Here is a 20,403-nt window from a genome sequence, read left to right on the forward strand (position 1 = left end):
CTCGCACCAAATAATAAATGCCTTGAGCGTCCTCTGCGACAGTACTGCTTTTATAAAAATATAAGGGGCTACTTCATTTCTGCAGTGCCAGTTTACATACTGCTATCCCCATCTCTCCACACACACACACACACACACACACACACTTAGGGTTTTTGCTGTTGTTGTTTTCTAACACCGAGCTTGTTGTTTGTGTTTGTTAGTGTTATTTATTTATCTTTTTTTTTTTTTCCTTTTCGAATCGTGGAAAACCTTGCACTGAAACCCAGACCCCATGTTTTTTAATAAGATGAACTCTTGTACATCGTGATCCATTGAGGCATACTGAAGTAGCATGCATTATACGAAGCAGTGGGCGAGTTGGAGGGGAGCTTTAGAAGGGTAATGACCAAAAATTGTTCTCTACAAGTAGGCTCTTGGAAGTAATAATGGGTTGAGTGGGTGAAGAAAAGTCAGTATTTATTTATAAATAATAATAACAATAATTAAGTGAAAACAGTAAGTGGCAGTAATGTAGAAGTTTCAGGTTTTCCAGCTTTGAAGGACTTCTGTTCGGGTCATCTGTGCAGATATAATTAGAACAAAGGTTCCGGATTTGGGCTGTTCTATTTAACTCATGCACATGTGTGACTGTCATTTGCAGTTGAACCTCAGTATTACGGATCGGGGTGTAACGCTGTACTAATGATACGACACAGAGGCGTATCACGATAGGCAGGTCGCGATACGTGCGATGGACCAGATTGGCAACTTGTATGATGCATAATAATATCCAAATGGTCATTTAACGATGGACTGTTTTATTAAACAAAAATGACATCACCTGGGAGGGTATGTATTTGTACCGTCTGTGAAACACACCTATTCTTCATTGGTTAACAATAGCGAGCTCTGCTTGCTATTCTTGTATCGGCAAATAAACGATGCACAATTCTGTTACGATACATCGTGTAAAGAAAGTACCACAATTCATCGATAAGCGGCATCCTAATTCCGAATGCTCGAGTTTTAGCGTTTTCAATTCCCGATGTGTTTGTAACTTTTCAGGTTCTGCTGTGGGTTTTAAAATGCCTCTGCGTTAATTACGCTGTCTGGTTATCTGTCACAGTACTTGTGAGTCCTTCACTGGAGGGGGTTAAGGCAAAGCCTTTATTGAACAGCATTGCATGCAGCTGTCTGAAATCAGTCTCTCTGCTCTGCTTTACCCCTTTGACTTTGTAGCATGCGCTGTTTCTAAACCTGCTGCTTTGTTTCTAGTTGTCTTTCTTACCTGCCCAGTTCGTCTGTTGCTGGGTGGTTTGCCATGCTCTCCAGTCTGTGCTTGGCTGCCCTCCCCGATTTCTGGTGTTTAAGAAGCGTGTTTGCGGATTGTAGAGTGTATTGCCCCTGCTGCCGGCAGTCTTCCCTCGCTCGGCTGCTGCAGAAGGCACACCTGGGTGTCTTGTTTTGAAGTTGATACTGGTCATTTTAATTTTCTGCTTTGATTTTAGTTTTGAGCAAGCAGAGAATTCAGAATCAAAGAAATGCCTTCAATGCCTCTCACACTTATTTAATTTTATAGCTTTGTAATCGTGACCATTGAACAACATGTATTGTCATCGCTAGTCCTGCACATACGAAGTAAAAAATCAATTTAATTGTTTTTGAAGTCCTGTTAATTGAAATGCTGTGGTTTTATAATTGCTTTTGTTGTGGGTTAATCATTTTCCCGCTATGGGAAACTAGCTTTCTACTAAATTCATTGCAGGTTGTAGAGCAGAGTTGAAATGTCAAAGACCTGCTTTCGCATCGTGGTGGGCGGTCAAGGCTAGTCGGCTGAAGAACTAGCAAATCCAGACACGAAGCTGTTCAGATAAACCCCAACATTGCTCCCAGGCTGCAGGGCAGAAAGCACAACCTACTGCTCTCCACTCTTCGTGGGAGGGTTGTAAAGCAATGCAGCCCCCACCCCACACACACAAATAGCTTCAGTTTTATACTGCATTATATTTCCTTGATGTCTGTTTACTACAGTGCTGCATAGTGTAGGCTCCTGTGCATGTCCTTATCATTCCCCAAAGGGAGTTTTAGCTGAAGAGATGACCAGGTTTCAAGCTCAAGGAAACGTCTTACCACAATGCATGTACTTTTTTGGTTTTGAGCAAGCCTGCAAACCAGTCTGAATTTGTGAATGAGGTTGTATGAAATAAATGTACCACTACTGGTGCAGTGAGGGGGGAGCGCTACTAACTGATATGCCCTCTGAAATCATACGTTTGCAATGCAAATTGCCAAATGTTTATTTGACAGCCCACATCTTGGGTTAACAAAACAGATAATTAGTTAGGAAAATTCAGACGGTATCAAAAGGGACAGGCTTTGAAATCCTGGCAACCACCTGACAGGCTGGTGATGCAGTCAGGCAGAGGCTAAACACAGACGCGCTCTCCCATCCAGCCTCCCTCACATCCCATTATAGTGGGGTGTCATCAGTGAGGATCCTGAACTGATCGAACGAAGTGCCAGGCGGCTGACCGGTACGGGTCAGTGCACAACCACACTGGCATGCCAAGATAAATCACCTGGCACCACTTGAAAACAGCAACCTTGTGGGTGCCTGCCTCTGCATCTCTCTCTCTCTCTCCTCTCTCTCTCCACAAACATTTGCTTTGTTTTTTTCACAGGTGTGATTGGACAATCAGTAAATCAATCACCACGTGGCCACATTCCACACTTTCCAAATCCCTAATGAAGCAATGATCAATTAAACATTTAAATAACACGTGGCTGTGCAAAATCAGCCATCTTGGCCTCAAGCTGTTCCTCTACACCTGAGCCCAAGATGGCTGCCAGCCACAAACGTTTTTAGTCTTTTTGTTTAATCTAGAAGCACTGCTTCTCTTTCTTGCGGTCATGTCGAAATCCTACTGTGAAATATTCAGGGCACAGCACAACGCAGCGATTTTCAAGGAGCAATACAACTCTGTAATTTGGGGGAAAACATATGGAGCAGGAATTTAACTACCTCCACTCGCACACACTGCTGTGACAAACAGCCTTGCTGTGGGGGAGCGGGTTTCAGTGGTCTCGGCTCCCAGTGCAGTTCTGCTTGTTTAGAGAGCTTGAAACAGAGTCTGATGCGAGTCTGAGCTGGCCTGTATACCAGCCTCTCCAGTGTGTGCCAATGCATCACTACAAAATAAAACTGGTAAACCTGTACAACACTAGCGGAAACTTCAGGAAGCACGTTTTATTATGATTTGTTATTTGTTCTGGATACAGAAAATAAAATCCAGGATCTTGCTATTTTTTTTTTTGTATTTTTTTTTTTTTTTTTTTTTAATGAATCATCAATTTATTGTAAACTACCGTAATTGACCAGAGTGTAAGCGAATGCTAGATTTGATAAGATTGTCTGCAGAGTCTTTGCTTCTGGATCGACAGATGTTTCAGAAGAGGTTAAAGGGTTAAATACAGGGAGACTTTCCGCTCTTGCCTCAGAAATCATTTGTGCCTTTTTAGTGTTTGAAAAGCTCTAAACTGACAACGTAAGTCAAATCTGAAGGGTCTGAGAAGAACAAAAACAGCCAATGAAACAACACTCATGAGCTGCTTTAACAGGGAGTCTATGGAGATGAACAGTGGCGCTCAGTCACAGCCCACTAATACAGTAAATGAGAGAGCGAGAGAAAGAGAGAGTGAGTCGCTTCTTGGAGAATACGTCTGTATTAGTGCTAAAGCCGTGTTCATTATTCCTCTGGATTCAGGCAGCAGAAAGGCTACAGTTTTGGCACAAGCAGTGCAGCATGGCTGCTACTGTACCTGTCCACCTTTTTAACATGGGCCCTGTATTAGCATTCATGTCTGGGGATTTTTGCGTTGCAAACAGTGCCTCCAGGTGTTTGAATTTATTAAAACAAAAAAAAAAAAAAAAAGAAATGCAAGTTGAGCCCGTATTGAGCAGTTAATCCACTTCAGCGTGTCGTTTATAGGGTATAAAGAACCCCCTGGTTATTTCGCTGGGTTCTACCTGCCCTTGTTAATTCTGAGTTGTAGTTTTCAGGAGGGCCTGTAGAGGGCAGCAGTGTTGTCTGATAGACTCACTAGGGAGGGAGGGCTTGTTCTCTCTAATGGGCTGTATTTATTGCAGTGGCCTGACACTGCCTGTGGAGTTTCGTAAAGAAAAATGATTCCTAGGGATAGACAAGCATCCAAGCAAATGTATACTTGCAGAACTGCGTATAGAATAGCAATGCAGCTGTGCAGATAGAAGCTAGGGAACTAAAAATTTTTGCACAAAGGTGGTGACAGAGAGGTGGTACTGTGCGTATTTTATACTTAAGTACACTCAGAAACCATGTGACCTAGAGTTAGAAATTCAACTACAAGTGCAACCAACCCCTAACTACTGTCTTTTACAAGGTTACTGTGGTTCATTGTTTACCGTATGTGTCCTTTTTTCCCCCATACATTTCTGTACAAGCTTTATCTCTCCAATCATTTAAGTTACCTTCGCAACTATACTGATGCCGAAGTCTCTTCCTTTAACATTGCCAGCATGTTTTCCCTATAGCGTGGTTGTATTCAGACCTGCCACTGTAATTTTTGCAGACCCTTAGGTAGACCTATGAAGAATAGAGGGAACTGAAATAATACAAAATGAAAAACAAGAGCGTAGGCTCACATTACAACATGAGCTCTTCTTGCTCCAGTGTTTAGCTGCCATGGTTACACAACTGGTCCTCTAATTTCAAAAGAAAACTAAGTCTTAAGGTTGAAGTACAAGGCTTTCAAAGATCATCTTGTTTCTGAAAGCTCGCTCCTTGCTAGAGAACGGTCTGTTAATCGCACCAAGTCATGAACATGATAATTCACAGGCACCCAAAGCAAAAGAAATCTGGGGAGGAAATTGTGCTAAACATTGCTGACTGCGGCTGTATCTTCCTGTAGTTGTAATGGGAATTTCAAACACACTTCAGGCTGTTTTAATTTATATTAATGTCTTCTGCATGTGCTTTTTGATGACTGCTAGTCCTCTTGCATACCAAAGTTGCTTGTTTTGTGTTTTTTGGTTTTGTTTTCCTGAGAAGTAACAAATGGTCTCTTACCAGCTTCTTAAATATGTCCCCTGTTTCTTTAATGTTCGCTGCCACTATTATCAGTTATAAAGCTTTTGCATTATTTCGACAGCCTGCGTGTGTGTGAGCGCAGTTATCTTTCACTTTGCAAACCCAGCTCAAAATAGCAGGTTGACCGTGCTGAGAAGTGGAATTAAATTATCGAGCCGTGTTCTCTGTGTGTGTGTGTGTGTGTGTTTTAAGAGTGTGCACCTGTTTAGCTCGGTGACTCTCCCGTCTAGTTCCTTCAGTCAGATGGGTGGCGGAAATTTTCAGAATGAGACTGTTCCTATGAAAAGGACTAATTGGTGCAGATTTCAATACAAAAGCACCAACCAACTGAGCACCTGCTGCTGTGTCTTTCTCCACTCCTGTGTGCGCTCTTGCCTCCACGTGTGGCTCATCTCATCCACACAGACTGTCTGCCTCAATAAGATCATCCATTTGCATCCATCCATTTGGTCTTTCTCAGCCGCTGATCGTCTGCTAATTCCACCTCAGCTGGAGACACGATCGCTGTCTAGTGTAATAAGATAAGCCTTGCACTCGGAGAACAAACACGACAGAAAGGGGAAATCAACCAGAGGGCACTGACTGTGCAGGCTTGTTGTTCTGTTGGGAGAGCTGCTGTTTGGATATTTCAGGATGGTGTTGGGAAATGGATGTTGTGAACATAGGCCGCAGGTGTTCTGCACATTGGTAGAGCTTAACTGAAAGTCAGATGCTAGGCTGTGTTCATGACGCACAATCGTGTTTAGTCAGTGCAATAAAAACACACTAGGGTGCTATATATAGCTTTATTTTTTTCTTTGCTGTGTAACAGGGACCATGTAGGGTTATTATACCGTTCCCCTACCCACGGAGAGATGGAACAAGCTGTTTGGTGTTCGCTGACATTTAGCGTTGGATGACTATCCCCTCATTTTTGAGACCATGCATAATTATATGTCTTGTCTGCGGCTATAAGGTGAAAGTTTTTTTCTGTGTGGAGCAAGAGCCTTACCTAGCAACTGGTGACAGTAAATAGTCGAACGTGACGTCAATATAAATAGGGGCTCGTTTTGAGAACATTGAGCTGATTCCGAGGTTGCATGTTAGGGGGGGGCTGTTTCTTGGTCACCTGGCTCCTGGATACTTGTGTGAGGGTCTTGAATTCTTTCTTACGTGGATCTGCAACATGCTGCCTGCTCTGACAAACTAGACTTGTGTTGATTTAACTGTCCTGGGGACCTTTCCTACAACAGAACTAAATGATTGAATTAAGCTGCACCTAATGGGCAATCCCTGGTAAGTGTGACTGGTATGAATAAATAGTTTTAGGTAAAAATTGCAAATGAGTTCTAGGAGTCCTATAGAGAACGCCTAAATATATATAAGGTAATTTTATTTACATGTAAGGTTAATGTAAAATAACACGCAATGGAATTGTCAGGGTTAATGTATTGGTCTCTCCAGGCAGGCTTCAGGCTTCGTGATCGCAGAGTTGTAATGGCTGCCCCTGCTGTTGCTCTTAAACTCGTTCTGTGAGCCGGAACACAGCCTTCATTAACCACCTGTCGTCTCTCGCATTACTTTTGATTTTTTTTTTTTTCAGTGCGCCGTTCAGAAAGGAGGCAACAGACAATTGTGCTGTTTTATTGATCATTTCTGTTTGCAGTATTTCAGTATTTATTTTTCCTGCAATTTAAACAAAATCAGCTAGAGATTTATAGTGTTTTCCAAACTTTTAGAATTGGTTCCTACACATTTCGTTATTATCAAAGCTATGTTGTTCTACATAGTTAGAAAAACTATACCCTAATGTTCACTGTCATTCAGCCTTGGTTCAGGCCTCCGAGCACACACTCTACAAAATAAAACCAGACGCACCGAAAACACTCTCAAATCTATTCCCTTATTCACACATTCTATAACATGGGAGTGAACATGTGATATTTAAAAAATAATAACCTAATGCTTTGATTACCAAACTGGTCCCTTTGATTTATGTAGGAGTCGTTTTCTGATGTGGTGCAACTGCAGCCCATGAACTGCAGTGAAACTCATTTTGATTTGAACCCAGGTCTCCAATGCCGCAGGTGAAATGGTAGCACTTTTTTGGTAACCCGCTGTGCACACCGCTCCCTGTGCCCTTCAGTTCTGTTTGCTGTCAGCTGCCGTCGTGAGACCGGTATATGATGTGGATGTAGGGTGAACACAGGACGTTATTGAGAAAAGAAGAAAGTGGACAATGTTAACTTGCAGTCAAAGGGGATTAAGAGATTAAGCAAGGTCAGTGAGACAGGGAGACTGGTAGCTCTTAATCATACAGCAGCACATCTCCTAGATGAATGGCGGAGAGGGTAACATTGTTTAAATCTCTGTCTACCTCACTCCGGCATGAAATACATTTATTTAGAATTGGTTGCAGATCAATATAAAAAAAAAAAAAAAAAAGCAACATGATGCAATGCAATCCCGTGATTTCTGAGCACTTTGGCTCATGTGTTCTTGTTTCATAAATTGAAAGTGATGTAAAAAGAAAACAGAAAAATCAGTAGAAATCACATTACGGTCGTATCCGCTTGTTTTTAGTTAAATGTTAAAGCTGCAGTGCGCCACAAGCATGTTTACTCAAAAGATGCAGAGTTTTCTTCTAGATGTGATTGTTAATAGGAAGCATGCTGGGGGGAAAAAACCCCCCTGCGGATTGCAATAAACACCGTTGATGAGGAGGTCATTTTGTGCTCTGTTTATAAAAATGCCGCAGAGTTGTGGTCCCACCACTAAGTCAGTAGTAATAGCTGAAGTGGCGTGCCGACACACTTTCTATCGCATTCATCTGCCTTGGCTGGGTTGTTGACAGCGCTGTGGGTTTAAGTGGCAGTGCTGTTGAGCAGACCCATGGATTGTGACTCCAGTCCAGTGCTGCATGCTGTTGTAACTGGGCAATGTAAAATGTAAGCAGAAGAGTGCTGCATTGGCCCAAATCAGCCTTGAGTTTCTGTTAAAGCCATTCTCTAGTTCTGGGTTCAGTCGGTGAGTCTCGCACCCTCAAGCCGTGCAGAATTTCTATGCACATCATGTTATACAGCTAGATAAGCCACTTTTGCTGTAGGGCAGTGAAACTGAATTATTTCAGATTTTTGTCCTTTTTGGTTTGTTTATGCCTCCTGTAATTTTTTTTTTTTTTTTTTTTTTTCCCATAATTTGGTTTTAGTTTTCTACTGTGTTAAACAAACAAGCAGCCGAAACAAATCATTGAAAAAGCAGCAGCCCTGGTCTAGTTCTGCATGGTGTCTGCTATACTCGTAAGGGACAATTTCCTGGTGCCTGAAAAGCTTGTCTTCACAACCTCGCCTCCTCTCAGAAGACTGCAACTGCTGGTTATTCATAAAAGCCATTTCAGATTTGATAGCATCTCAGTAATGAGAGCGCCAAAAGTCATCCCAGATCCCTTGTTCCTGGATTGCACCGGTAGCAGTGGGTGAAATGGTTTGAGCTCCAGGGCGTACAGCTGCAAGCCCCTGATGTGCGCCCCTGGATTGAAATTGCTACTGCAATTGGGATTTATATTTCCCTCCCACTGAGGTCAAGGCGTAAGCCAGAATAAAAACAGCTAACGGTTCCTAGAGCCGCATCGCGAAGGCGCTGAATCCCGACGAATGTAAGAATATCAAAGGGAATCGGTTTGAAATGAATCAAATAAAAGGCTAGCTTTACTTTGTCAGTGCTGCTGTGCAGAAGCCCATGCTGGTGCTCTGTGGTTCAGGTCCAGCGCTGCCTTTCTTTGTGCTTTTGAGCAGGCAACAGCAGCAGGTTACTGATCTGAAGAGGGAAAGACATTTGTCTTATTTTTTCTGGAGTCTGCAGCCGTTTCCTTGGAGCCCCTCATTTATGAATATTCCTCTGTTTGATATGTCAGTCCTCTCTCTCTCTCTGCTAACTGCTTACCGAGAATGGAGAGGGTGACACACTCGCTACCCTTGCCTACAGTTCCCAACTGGCAGCCTGCAGCACATTTTTTTTTCTTTCCGTTATTGCTCACCGAACCTTCAGACTCCATCCTGGCCTCACACATGTCAGCTTTTGTCTCGCAGTAACAGTATATACGAGTGCAGGCTACCGCAGTGCCGTGTCACACCCTCTATCCGTTTCCATATGACCAGGAGCAGCATGTGAGGTTTAAATTTTGATTAACTGTTTTAATCCTGGCAGGGTGGAAACACCAGGGCTCACGGGCCATAGCCCAGACTGGTTCTGGCTGGGTTGAGTTGGTGGAAATAGGGCTTTTAAACTTTGAGCAGTTGACACGGTTCTGTTGATATGCTCCAGACTGGTGTGCAAAGGGTTAGTCGTCTAGGAGATGTGTTAAATCAAAAAGGCAAAATGTAATTTAAAACTGCTACACTAAAAATAGTCACAAGGCTGTAGCTGATTTTTTATACATTATATAAAATTTGCTTTAAACTCTATGCAGTAGTGTTTTATGCAACATATAGTACATTTAGAAATACTAAAATAAACGTAAAGCATTTAAACATAACTTAATCGAAGTCTTCAATTGAAGACGTTTGTCATTGGACTTGCAGAGTCTCTTAGTTATTTCTAAATATTGCCATTGACTGTTTTTTTTAATAGTATTGGCTAAAAAAAAAAAAAAAAGCACATCCTTTTACATTTATCCTTGGCATTGATTCTATACTGTATAAAAGCTGCATTTTCGTTCTGCAAGAAGTCAATTTTTCTCCAAGCCCAGGAGCCAAACAGCGGTCTATTTTGAAGGTTTACAAAGCTGAACCAATTCATGACTGGCTGGGGGTGAGCCATGAGAGATCAGAGATAGATATTTATTAAAGGAATCTAAAGCAGGGAAGCGGTTCTGTGTGCTTTGACAGAGTGCTGGTCTGCTTCACTCTGAGCCTGTCCGAGTTGGAGAGGGGGAATGCTGTCTGTTGGAAACACACAGAGAGGTGCTCAGCCAGCCATTGAAAACTCTGCATCACATTTACAACGCAAGCAGCCATCAGCAAGGCGTTTGCCTTTCAGTTTCACCTTTTTTGCTAATTAGGTTTTGTTTTTGGACAAAATGAAAATGCTAACTTGTGAGCAATAAAAAAATCTGGCATTTTACTTATTTTTTAATTATCTACATCATCCTAATGTTTGTAATGCTTTCGACCATCATAGGTTGTGATCACCAAACACACAAGAGCTGGGTTCCTTTTGTGTTTTTATTTATTTATTTATTTTTTTAAAGTCACACAATACCAACTCTAATACCAATAATAATATTTCCTTGATTTGTATTGCTTGTTTGGGCTGTACCGGGATTCTCCCTTTTGAAGTGCAGTCATGTTCACGTAATTGAACAAAAGGCTTCCAGCTCAGTTCATGAAACGAAAGAGATGCACGACAAGCGCCAGGACAAAAGATGGATTGGGTTTTTAAAGAGCACCAGCTTCAGGATTAGGTCATGCATTTTTTTTTTTTTTTTTTTTTTTTTTTTTTTTTTATTTTGCAGCTAATAAGATGAGGCCTGGCTACAGGGCTTCATTGGGTTTGTACTGGATTACATGCCATTGGTCTGGATAGAATTACTTTCCCAGCTGAGCCCAAATGTCACTGGGTCTTTTTTCATATAATCTGATCTTGCTTGAGGGGGTTATGCGGGGCAACTGTATTGAATTATTCTACTATTGTTTTATTACTTGTAATGTGTGTTTTGTAAAGGGGGGAAAAAAAAACAAAACAAAAAAAGCATGTTGCTGTAACGACAACGCAAAGCCTGGTATTGGTAACCATCCTTTATAAATGCTTTGTAAAACATCAGTAGTCATGTTAGACATGTTGAGTTAAACCCGGTCCAGGACTGGGGTCAATTAAACAGGGAGGGACCAGTTATATTAATGATATAGGGTATTGATATTAGTATATCCAATTATTTATAGGCGTTAATACATAGATATATTCATATATATATATATATAATTAATACCAGTATATGCAATGTATATATATATATATATATATAATGACACACACTACAGTCAATTGTGTTGGGGCTTGCTTGCCCACTGCTCTGGCCAAAAGTTTTGCATCGCCCCCTATAGAATTAACTAATTTTGCTTCATAAAGTCGAATGAAACCTGCTGAAATGTTATGTTCACATACTGAATTATTATATACCGCTTTTGTAGTTTTCCAAACCACATCACGGAAAGGTATCTTTGATGAAGTGCTTTTATGACAGTGTAAACTTTTTAGACTTTAAACTTATTGTACTGTTATGACATGATGATTATGATGACATGACATGATGATCCGAAGGTCATCGATAGTACATCATCAAAAGAAACTATGTGCTAATTTATTTTCTATATTTAACAAAATCTGAATTTGATACAGATCCTAAAATTCTAGCTGATGCAAAACTTTTGGCCATAGCTGTTCCGTAGTTGCTCTGCGGGAACCCTCATATTAAACCACCTTGATACAAAGAGACTGAGTGGTCGTTGAGAGACCGGTGTCCTCTTGACTGCTGCTCATTCCAGCGCTCCGTGTGTGTTTCAGTGCACGTGCAGAAAGGACATGGTAAAGATCTCCATGGACGTGTTTGTGAAGTGCCTGCAGCCCGAACGCTATGAGCAGTGGAAGCAGGGCAAGGACGTCGCTGCCCTGGACCACCAGAAACCCACCGCCCTCAGCTGCCCTGAGCTGGAGGTCTGGAGGGAGAGGAGAGCTAAGAGGTTACGCAGGTAAGGAGTTGGGAGAATGATTGCTATCTTTTACTACTAACCCCCCCCCCCCCCCTCCGTTTAATTTCATACATACACAAGTGTGGCATAGCATAATGGTGAATGAACAGCCTGGAGTCAAGATTGCTGCTGTCTGCACTACCACATGGTTTTGATTGATCAGTTAATGGTTTCATTAAGTGTGATTGGATGGTTGTCAATTCAAACTATGTGGCTATGTGACTCAAGGCTGTTCCTTCACAAATATGGCCACCAGCCACCAAACTAAGACACACACACACACACATGCTGAGTGTCTACTCTGGTATACAGCCAACTGCACATAATAAGGCTATCATTCCTTTGTGTTTGTTTGGTGATGCATAGGAATTATAGTTTGATGTGTAGAGTGGGGTGTACTTTCTGTGTTACAGTTGGTTTGATGGAGTTCTTTCTGGTTTCTCACATTCAAATTAAATTTGTCCCAAACAATTTTAGTGATACAGACAATTAAAAAAAAATTTAAAATACAAAGAAAAAGGAAAGAAAAAACACTGTTCTGTTTTTCCTGGTGTAGACTTCAGAGTTTTTTTTATTTGTTTGTTTGTTTGCTTCAATAAGTCAGTCAGTGATTTTGAAAAATTAGGAATTTCCCAGAGTTATTTTGCTGTGAGCTAAATGCAGTAAATTGTGTGAAGTGCTGGGCTCTACACAAGCGTCATTTACATAATGGCTAATTGATTGTAGCTGTAGCTAATTGGTCAACAGAACTGAATGCCAATACACACAACAGAGCCTTGGAACAGTCTAATCGTATTAAACAATATGAATGACCTGCCAGTAAAATAACTTACTAACCTACTGCCTATCTATCTATCTATCTATCTATCTATCTATCTATCTATCTATCTATCTATCTATCTATCTGTCTCTATCTATCTATCTGTCTGTCTATCTATCTATCTATCTATCTATCTATCTATCTATCTATCTCTCTATCTCTCTATCTCTCTATCTCTCTATCTCTCTATTATAGGAAACTGTTAAAGAATAAATGTTTAAATTACATTTTTATGTGAATGCTAATTATTGCAATAGGGACACAAAGTTACTTGGGAGATCTCGTTTGAGGCAGCTTTGCTGTAACAAGCCCCAAGCCTCCCCTGGTGTGCCATACAGTGGCCTGAAACCTAATCGCCTGAAACCAAGTTCTAAGCTTTGTGTTCCTTCTCCTGTAAATATACAAAATACTACTGTGAAGTAAAACTGCACAGAGTTGATTTAAGTGTGTGGTGTAGTCCGTAGGGCTTGGGGGCCTGGGGGCTTGGGTCACAAGTGAAATAGGTTTGGCTGGTCGTGAACTGACTGCAGCACGCGGCTTGCTGCATACCGAATGAGAATAATTCACAGTTTATTGCCCAGTCTGAATATCACTTTTGTGAGGGATTAGTTCACTAGCCTGGTTTTACAGTTTAATTAGATCAGAGAATTTGCTTGTCAGCTGTTTATCCCCTGTATTATTATTGCTGCTGCTGCTGTTTATTCTGGTAATATGAGTGTTCTTATTTATGTAATAATAAAACGCTGCTCTCGGTTGATCCTCTGCTCTGACTCTGTGCTGCTTGTGCGTCCAGGGCTAAGAGGAAGAGGAGAGAGGCTCGCAGGAAGAAGCTGGAGGAAGCCAAGCTGCTGGCAGAGGGGGGCTTGGCCACCGCAGAGGACTCTGCTGTCGAGATGAAGACCGAGATCGAGGAACAAAAGAGCAAAGCGGCAGAGTGTGGAGAGGGTAAGGGGCGAGGTGGGGGAGGTGTATGACTGGGATGGAGGGGGTCATGTTCCCGGGTTCATTTAGTTTATTCACTTTGTGCCCGCAGGGCCAGCACAGGTACATCTCAATAGAGCAAGCACTAATACAAAGAAGTAGACCGTGCTCTGTAAATTAACTTTGAGACTGATATGCTTACCGGTGTTTACCAGTATCATTTTCAGGTACAATACTGCTTCGTTGAATGTTGCTGACCTATGCATTACTGAACTGTTATTTCAACCTGCAAGGCCATTCCATTTCTTACACTGCGTAAGCCGTCAAAATGTACCAGAGCCCGTTACCTTTTTGACTTGTGTGTGTGTTAGGAGAGATACAGTTAAGCTTGCTGTTAGCGCCAATCACTTTAGACTTACCAGTTTTAATGGAATGGCCCTGCAACACCAGAAACGCAAAACATTGCTCTCATTTCCTGTGCAACACTCTGTCCTGTCCTCCCAGCACCTCTAGAGGACGAGAAGAAGAAAAAGAAGAAAAGGAAGAAGAAAAAGGAAGGGGAGGCGCAAGGGGGCGGGTTGCTGTCGGATGTTGTCGGTCCTCCAGTAGCGGCAGGATCTGTCAACGTGGCCTCCCCAATCCAGGCAGTGTCCCCCGATCAAGAGGAAGACTTCAAACCCCGACCCATCATCCCCATGCTGTACGTTGTTCCCCGCACGAAGAAGGTCGTCTTCGACAAGGAGCACATGTCCTGCCAGGAGGCCTTCGAGCAGTTTGCCAAGCGCAAGGTGGCCCGAGCCATACCCCACCCTGAGGAGGGGGGCATGAAGAAGGAGGCACTTGAAGATACCGAGGCACCAGCCTTAGAGGGCAGGGGCATCCAGGTTTGTTCACTGTGCTTCTGTTACAGCTTTGTGGTGGGGGTTCAGTACGCGGAGAACACGGCTGGGAATTAGAGTCTTCCTGCAAAACAGTTTCAACCACGAGTTCCTTTTAAAATAGATCTTTCTGAGCTAAGGATTCTCAAAATGCAAATTACTGTTGGGGGGGGGGGGTTGTTCTACATCCATCTTACAATAGAATTGTCATTTAAAAACTAATTTTCAACATCCCAAAATATGCAGCACGTTTTAAAGTAATTGGGTTTGTGTACAGCAGCGGGCCTCTTCAAAAGACGCTGTTTTTCATAACCTACGTACGGGAAGTTTTTTTAATATCCTGATCCTCGACAATCAACTGATCCAGAAATAAACGGCTCCGAATTTTAAGGGCTGTGTTTTAATACTAACCTTTTTTTTGCCTTGCAGAATAAAGTGGTTCTAGTTTTAAGCAAGCACAGAATCATGGTAAAAAGGACCCCACATTGTTTGAATTGAGTTTTTTTTTTTTTTTTTTTTTTTTTTTAATACAGTCAAACTTGATCGATCAAAGGACCATCTGAACGGTGGTCTTTGTACACATGATAAAACCTGATCTTGCGTGCCTCTGCGTGGGCCAATCAAAGTGGCCTTTTTATAAAGAGCACACTGATCGAAATGAGTCCAAAGCATTGCAAAACCACCTGGCCCCTCCAAATGCAATGCCCCAGGTGTTTACTGTAGGTTTGACTGTATTTTTCACAGGGTGTCGCTTGCTTACCTATTTTTTATGTAATACATGGTGAACTTCCATTCTCTTTCAAACTGCAGAATGTGTTCCATAATGAAATTAATCTGCTTCTGCAATTCACCCTTTAATTCTGTCGCCATGCAGTATATTGAATAAAATACACCAAAACTGTACATAGACACCTCCACGTTGAGGCTAATTGATAAACATCTGTCATATAGTTCTAATACGTACAGCTGGGTGTACATTATTCCTAAAGTCAAGGGAAAATAACGGTGTGCAAATAGTCTTCCGAGCATTATTTAGCTGCTTATTTGATTAATTTCAATAGTTTTTGCTTTTAATACTGTGTTTTTTTTAATGCTGCTTTCCCTCGTAAGAAAATGCAGTAGAATGCACTACACTGTTCCAACCAGTACTGTTCAGGTACAATATTTAATCTTGATCTGTTAGTTCTGCTGTGTTGGAAAGAGCCATGCCGTTTTAGCTGGGCTGAAGTCCATATTATTCCAGCCTTTGTTTTGGTGCTGCCTCCTTTGCGGTAGAGGCTGAATTGATTGACCTCCTGAAATGGAAACATAAGTTACCGTGGCAGCTGATCACCTGGCTGGCATGACGGGAGACTCTCCTTGGGGGCAAAAACTGCTCAGACTCTGGATCTGCCTTGGGGATGCTCCCGACAGTTCATGTAACTCCCTGCTCCCTACCTTTTAGTTCCACTCGATGATTCTGCCCTTCCACGGAGCACATTGTGTGGCAAGAAATTAGTAGATTTGCAGAGTCTGTTAGACATCTTCCATCCTCATTAGGTCTGATGATTCCTGAAGGCTGGCTGGTTCACAAACAGGCAATTATCTCTTAGCTTTGAACACTGCCGTATAGCGCTAGTCTACTTCTGTAATATGATTTTCTGATACAGGGTATGTGTGTGTCTTTCCCTCTGTCTTCTTGCCACCTCTGTCAATCTAAGTAAAATCTTACCTTAATAAATAGTAAAAGGGGGGATTTAGGGTAAATGTGAGAGTAAAAATATAAGAAACTAAGTGTGCTAATACACTTCAGTGCACTGGCGAAGGCACTAGCATTGTCGACTTGACTTAGTTTCTTAGTTATTCCTCAGAATTCTGATTTATGCTCTATATATATATATATATCTATATATATTATATATATTATTATATATATAATATATCATATATTTATATATGAAATATAATATTGAGAGTGTATTAACCTTGGTCACATTTACCCAGGATCCCTTTTAAATTACCACCATTTGAGAGATTTAACCTGGCACACAGTTATCAGTTAAACTACATGATAAGGCAAATGAAATGATGCAGCGATCGTATTCCAGCCCCACGCTCCTGTAGGTCCACGCAGGTTAACCCGTTGATTGCTGTCTGGTTGGTTGTGTGTTCCAGTCTCCACCCCCCCACTCGAAAGCGAAGACGAAGATGGAGGTGAAGAAGAGCCGGCGGCACCCGTTCAGTAAGCCCCCCATGCGCTCTCCGATCTCCGTTGTGAAGCAGGAAACTTTCAGCGACGAGGGTGAGTGCGAATTCTAGACGTCCCCCCCGTCCCCCCCAAACCTGGCAGCAGAAACCTTTTTAAAAGGGTGCAATATGGGAAAATAAGCCAGCAATTAGCGCACAGGGCTGGAGACAGCCTGTCAGTGTGGCCTGCTTTTGGGTTCCTTGCGGTTTGACTCAAACAGACACTTATTGATTCAGAGATCATGACTTCCAATTACCTGCCTTCAAAGTCACTTTGAGCCAGCCAGTAGTATCTGTCAGGGCTGCCCTTCTAGGGCTGCAGCAGTAGTTGAGTCAGGGCTGGGCTAGGCTGTGTGCAGACTGCAGTGGATGAGATCGGGAGGGAAGGGAAAGCTATCGAATGGCAAACCCAGATTGACATTTAACACCTGCAGAAGTTCTCTTTTTAAGTTGCTCGGTAGTAAGGAGTAATTTAAAGCAACAGGATTTTATTTTTTATTATTGCTGTCTCCGTGATCATCCAATTGTTTTGATCTTTTATTTATTTAACTGTGCGTCTGTTTCAGAAAAGCACATTGAGATGCACAGTATGCTGTTGGCAAGGTCTCCCGGGGAGTTAGCAGGCAGGCTGATTGAAGGGGATGGCAGACCTAGATTCAGTGCATTTGATGTTTTGTCTTCTCTCCTCCTCCCCCAGAATGGTTGTCTTCGTTGGCGGGAGAGGAGGACCCAAGCGACCCCGAGTCTGTGAGGACTGTGCTGTCTCATCTCTGGCAGAATAAATCCCACAACTTCCTGGCTGAGCGGCGGTTCAACGCAGCTGGAGCACTCATTGAGCCTTACTGCGCCATCTGTACTCTCTTCTACCCTTACGAACAGGTAATCACACACGCAAACTGCATCTTCAGCATTGTGCTATCTGTCCTCTGGTCTAGGTTTCAGTGCTGAACTTAGTGCTGCGTAGAGTCAACTCCTTTTTAAGATTTAAAAAAAACTTCAATCAAGTCCCCCTGAAAGGTCTCACCAGTGCTTTGCGCAACCTCCTTTTGATTTGTACTCTACTGTTTGAACTCTATAGCCAAACATGCTATAGAGCCCTCAAACACACTCGCTCCCTACTGTGCAACAGCTACAATACCCACCCCCTGCATTTAATCTACAATTGCTTATACCCATGCGAACACACACAGCCCCGTCCTTTTTATTGCGTTCATGGTTCATGTTTGTGTCCAGCACTTTTTTTTTTTTTTTAGAGAATTCTTTCTTGTATTCCCCCCCCACCCCCCCAGCCGGAGAAAGACCAGTCTGTATCGGTGGACAGCTTGACCATCCCAATGTCCAAGTGCGGCACGAGGACCAAGCCGCTGATCCCAGAAATGTGCTTCACCTCTGGTGGTGAGAACACAGAGCCCCTGCCTTCCAGCTCCTCCATCGGGGAGGACGGCACCAGCCTGCTCATCTCCTGCTCCAAGTGCTGCCTGCAAGTCCATGCCAGTGAGTGCCAAAAATCCAGCCGGGTCTTTTGATCAAACCATGTCCTTTTAACTGTTAAATGGATCCAATCAAACCGACAACCAGTTTGTAAAGCATCCTTTAAAACCTGGAGTAGTGGAATTGTCTGGAATTGCCTATCCCTGGTCTAATTTGTAGTGTTTAAACAGGTGAAGCATTCGGATGTGCGTTGTTTGTGAGATGTTAATATATTTTCAGATTTTGGTGTAGAGTCCCATTACATGAATCTGATGTGTTTTTCTGTCGGTGTAATAACAGGTAACCGTCAGCTGTACTGGAGCCTGATTTCAAAGCTTAACGCATTCCAAAAAACGTCAGCACTGGGTCTCAACCATTCATTTATTGAAGTCCAAGCTTGTAGGACTATTTTATTTACAAAGTACAGTTCAAGTGAAAACGTAACACTCAGGGATCGTGTGCTAAAACAGCAAGCATTTTACAGTTAGGAGTAGCAAAGCATTTGTCCCTCTTAAAGGGTATGTAAGGACCTTTCTGTTATATTGTGCTACATGTTCCCATGTGTTGCTACAACTGTTTACATAAGGTGTGTGTATTGTTAATTTTTTTCTTTACATTTTGACCACTTTTTAAAATTTTTACGTTGCATTCCCTGCCTCAAGATGGCTCCCCATGTACCCGCATGTCCCTTTCAGAACTACATTTCCCATCATCCTCCTGCTCACATATGTAACTGAGATGGATTTACCAGTGAGCAGGTGGATGATGGGAAATGTAGCTCTGAGAGGGACATGTGGGTACATGGGAAGCCATCTTGAGGCAGGGAATGTAGCGTAAAAGTTTAATGAAGTGGTCAAAATGTAAAAAAGAAAAATTAAAACAATACGCATACCTTGCGTAAACAGTTATAGCAACACATGGGAACAGGTATCCTAATAATGTACCCTTTAACCCTGGTTAGTAAATACATTCCTAAACCTTTTAAGGATTTTCTGATTTGAATGATTGATTGTTCTGAATGAGTTAAATGTGGAGTCCTATGGGCAGACTGCCCAATAGCGACTGTGAAATATGCTGCAATTACAGATTGATTTGTGTGCTTGTTATCTCAGCTTTAGAATAATAGGGCGTTTTATCCAGCGTCAATCTAAACCCCTGCTACAAAAAATCACAAATATAAGGGAATGTAGAGAGTAGCAAACACATTTCCATTGGTCTCTATACCTTAGGAGGTGTCTCGGTGAGTCGATGCACTTTGTTGTGCTGTGGTGAATCATCGCTTAGTCAAAACATGCCCCTCTACTGTGCAAGCACATGTCTCTGTTTCTGTTGCCCAAGGATTTTCACATGCATAGGGAATAGAATGTTTAATTGGTCTAGAACTTTGTTGCACTGATGTGTCTGTCTGTCTGCTGCTATTCATTCTGCCAGTCCTAACCCCCTAAAACGCGTGAGGTCACGCACGGTTCATACCAAGCATCACGGTTAGATTTACCCTCCCACTAGCTTCATTTATCCTATTTTTCGAGGCATTTTTATATCGGCATATAAATAAAACAAGAAAAGCTGAAGCTGGATTTGGCTCTGAGGGTCCAGGCAGCTGATTCCACTGCTTGCTAATCAAGCCTCTGCAGCTCAGGTGAGGCATTGTCATAAGTCTGCCTTTCCTAAGTCCTTTCTCTTGTCATAATAATAATAATAAAACCTGATATAACTACTGCATTCTGCGTCTCTTCACAAGGCATTGCCCCTGCAACCTATATATATATATATATATATATATATATAGCACATTCCATGTTGTCTTACACAGGGGGAATGCAGCATTTTGATGGGTTTGTGGTAATGATAATGATTTATAAAGTAGTTCCTATTTTACAGAGAGCACTCTGATTGGCCGGGAGAGCTCTGCTGGGTTATGATCAGGGTTAAAGCGAGCAGCGATGTCGACCAGATAAGAAGTGAGAGTATAATAAGGTGCATTGAAGGGAACCTCCTGGGTTCCTATTAGTACAGGAGCTGGAGATGAGCGAAGGGCTGGGAGTTCATTAGGAATTCAAAGGCCTCGCTCACTGCCTACATCCGCGACAGCAATAAAGGAGAGATGGCTAGGAAAAAAAAACATTTTGTTATTGCTAAAATGCTACAAATGATTTCAAGGCTAGGTCGAGGGATTTGAAGATGGTACGATTTTCCGCCAACACAGATACTGATATTCAACTAAATTCATCCCTTTGCAATCTCCTCTTTGGCCA

At 42.2% G+C, this 20,403-nt stretch overlaps 1 protein-coding gene across 4 annotated transcripts in view; it reads left to right on the top strand.

Moving 5' to 3' along the window:
* Nucleotides 1-20,403, top strand: part of LOC121300710 (lysine-specific demethylase 4B-like) — a 74,941-nt gene that overhangs the window by 37,126 nt on the left and 17,412 nt on the right. For 2 of the 4 annotated variants that reach the window (XM_041229431.1, XM_041229428.1), the window contains exons 9-15: nucleotides 11,649-11,833; nucleotides 13,447-13,598; nucleotides 14,079-14,458; nucleotides 14,882-14,920; nucleotides 16,607-16,733; nucleotides 17,376-17,557; nucleotides 17,932-18,172. In XM_041229431.1, the coding sequence (XP_041085365.1) occupies nucleotides 11,649-11,833; nucleotides 13,447-13,598; nucleotides 14,079-14,458; nucleotides 14,882-14,920; nucleotides 16,607-16,733; nucleotides 17,376-17,557; nucleotides 17,932-18,172 (1,306 nt within the window). The remainder of the gene's footprint in view (nucleotides 1-11,648; nucleotides 11,834-13,446; nucleotides 13,599-14,078; nucleotides 14,459-14,881; nucleotides 14,921-16,606; nucleotides 16,734-17,375; nucleotides 17,558-17,931; nucleotides 18,173-20,403) is intronic. The other 2 variants (XM_041229429.1, XM_041229430.1) reach the window with 2 other exon arrangements.

Source organism: Polyodon spathula, chromosome 26 (genome assembly GCF_017654505.1).
Source record: "Polyodon spathula isolate WHYD16114869_AA chromosome 26, ASM1765450v1, whole genome shotgun sequence".
NCBI classification, from domain to species: Eukaryota; Metazoa; Chordata; class Actinopteri; order Acipenseriformes; family Polyodontidae; genus Polyodon; species Polyodon spathula.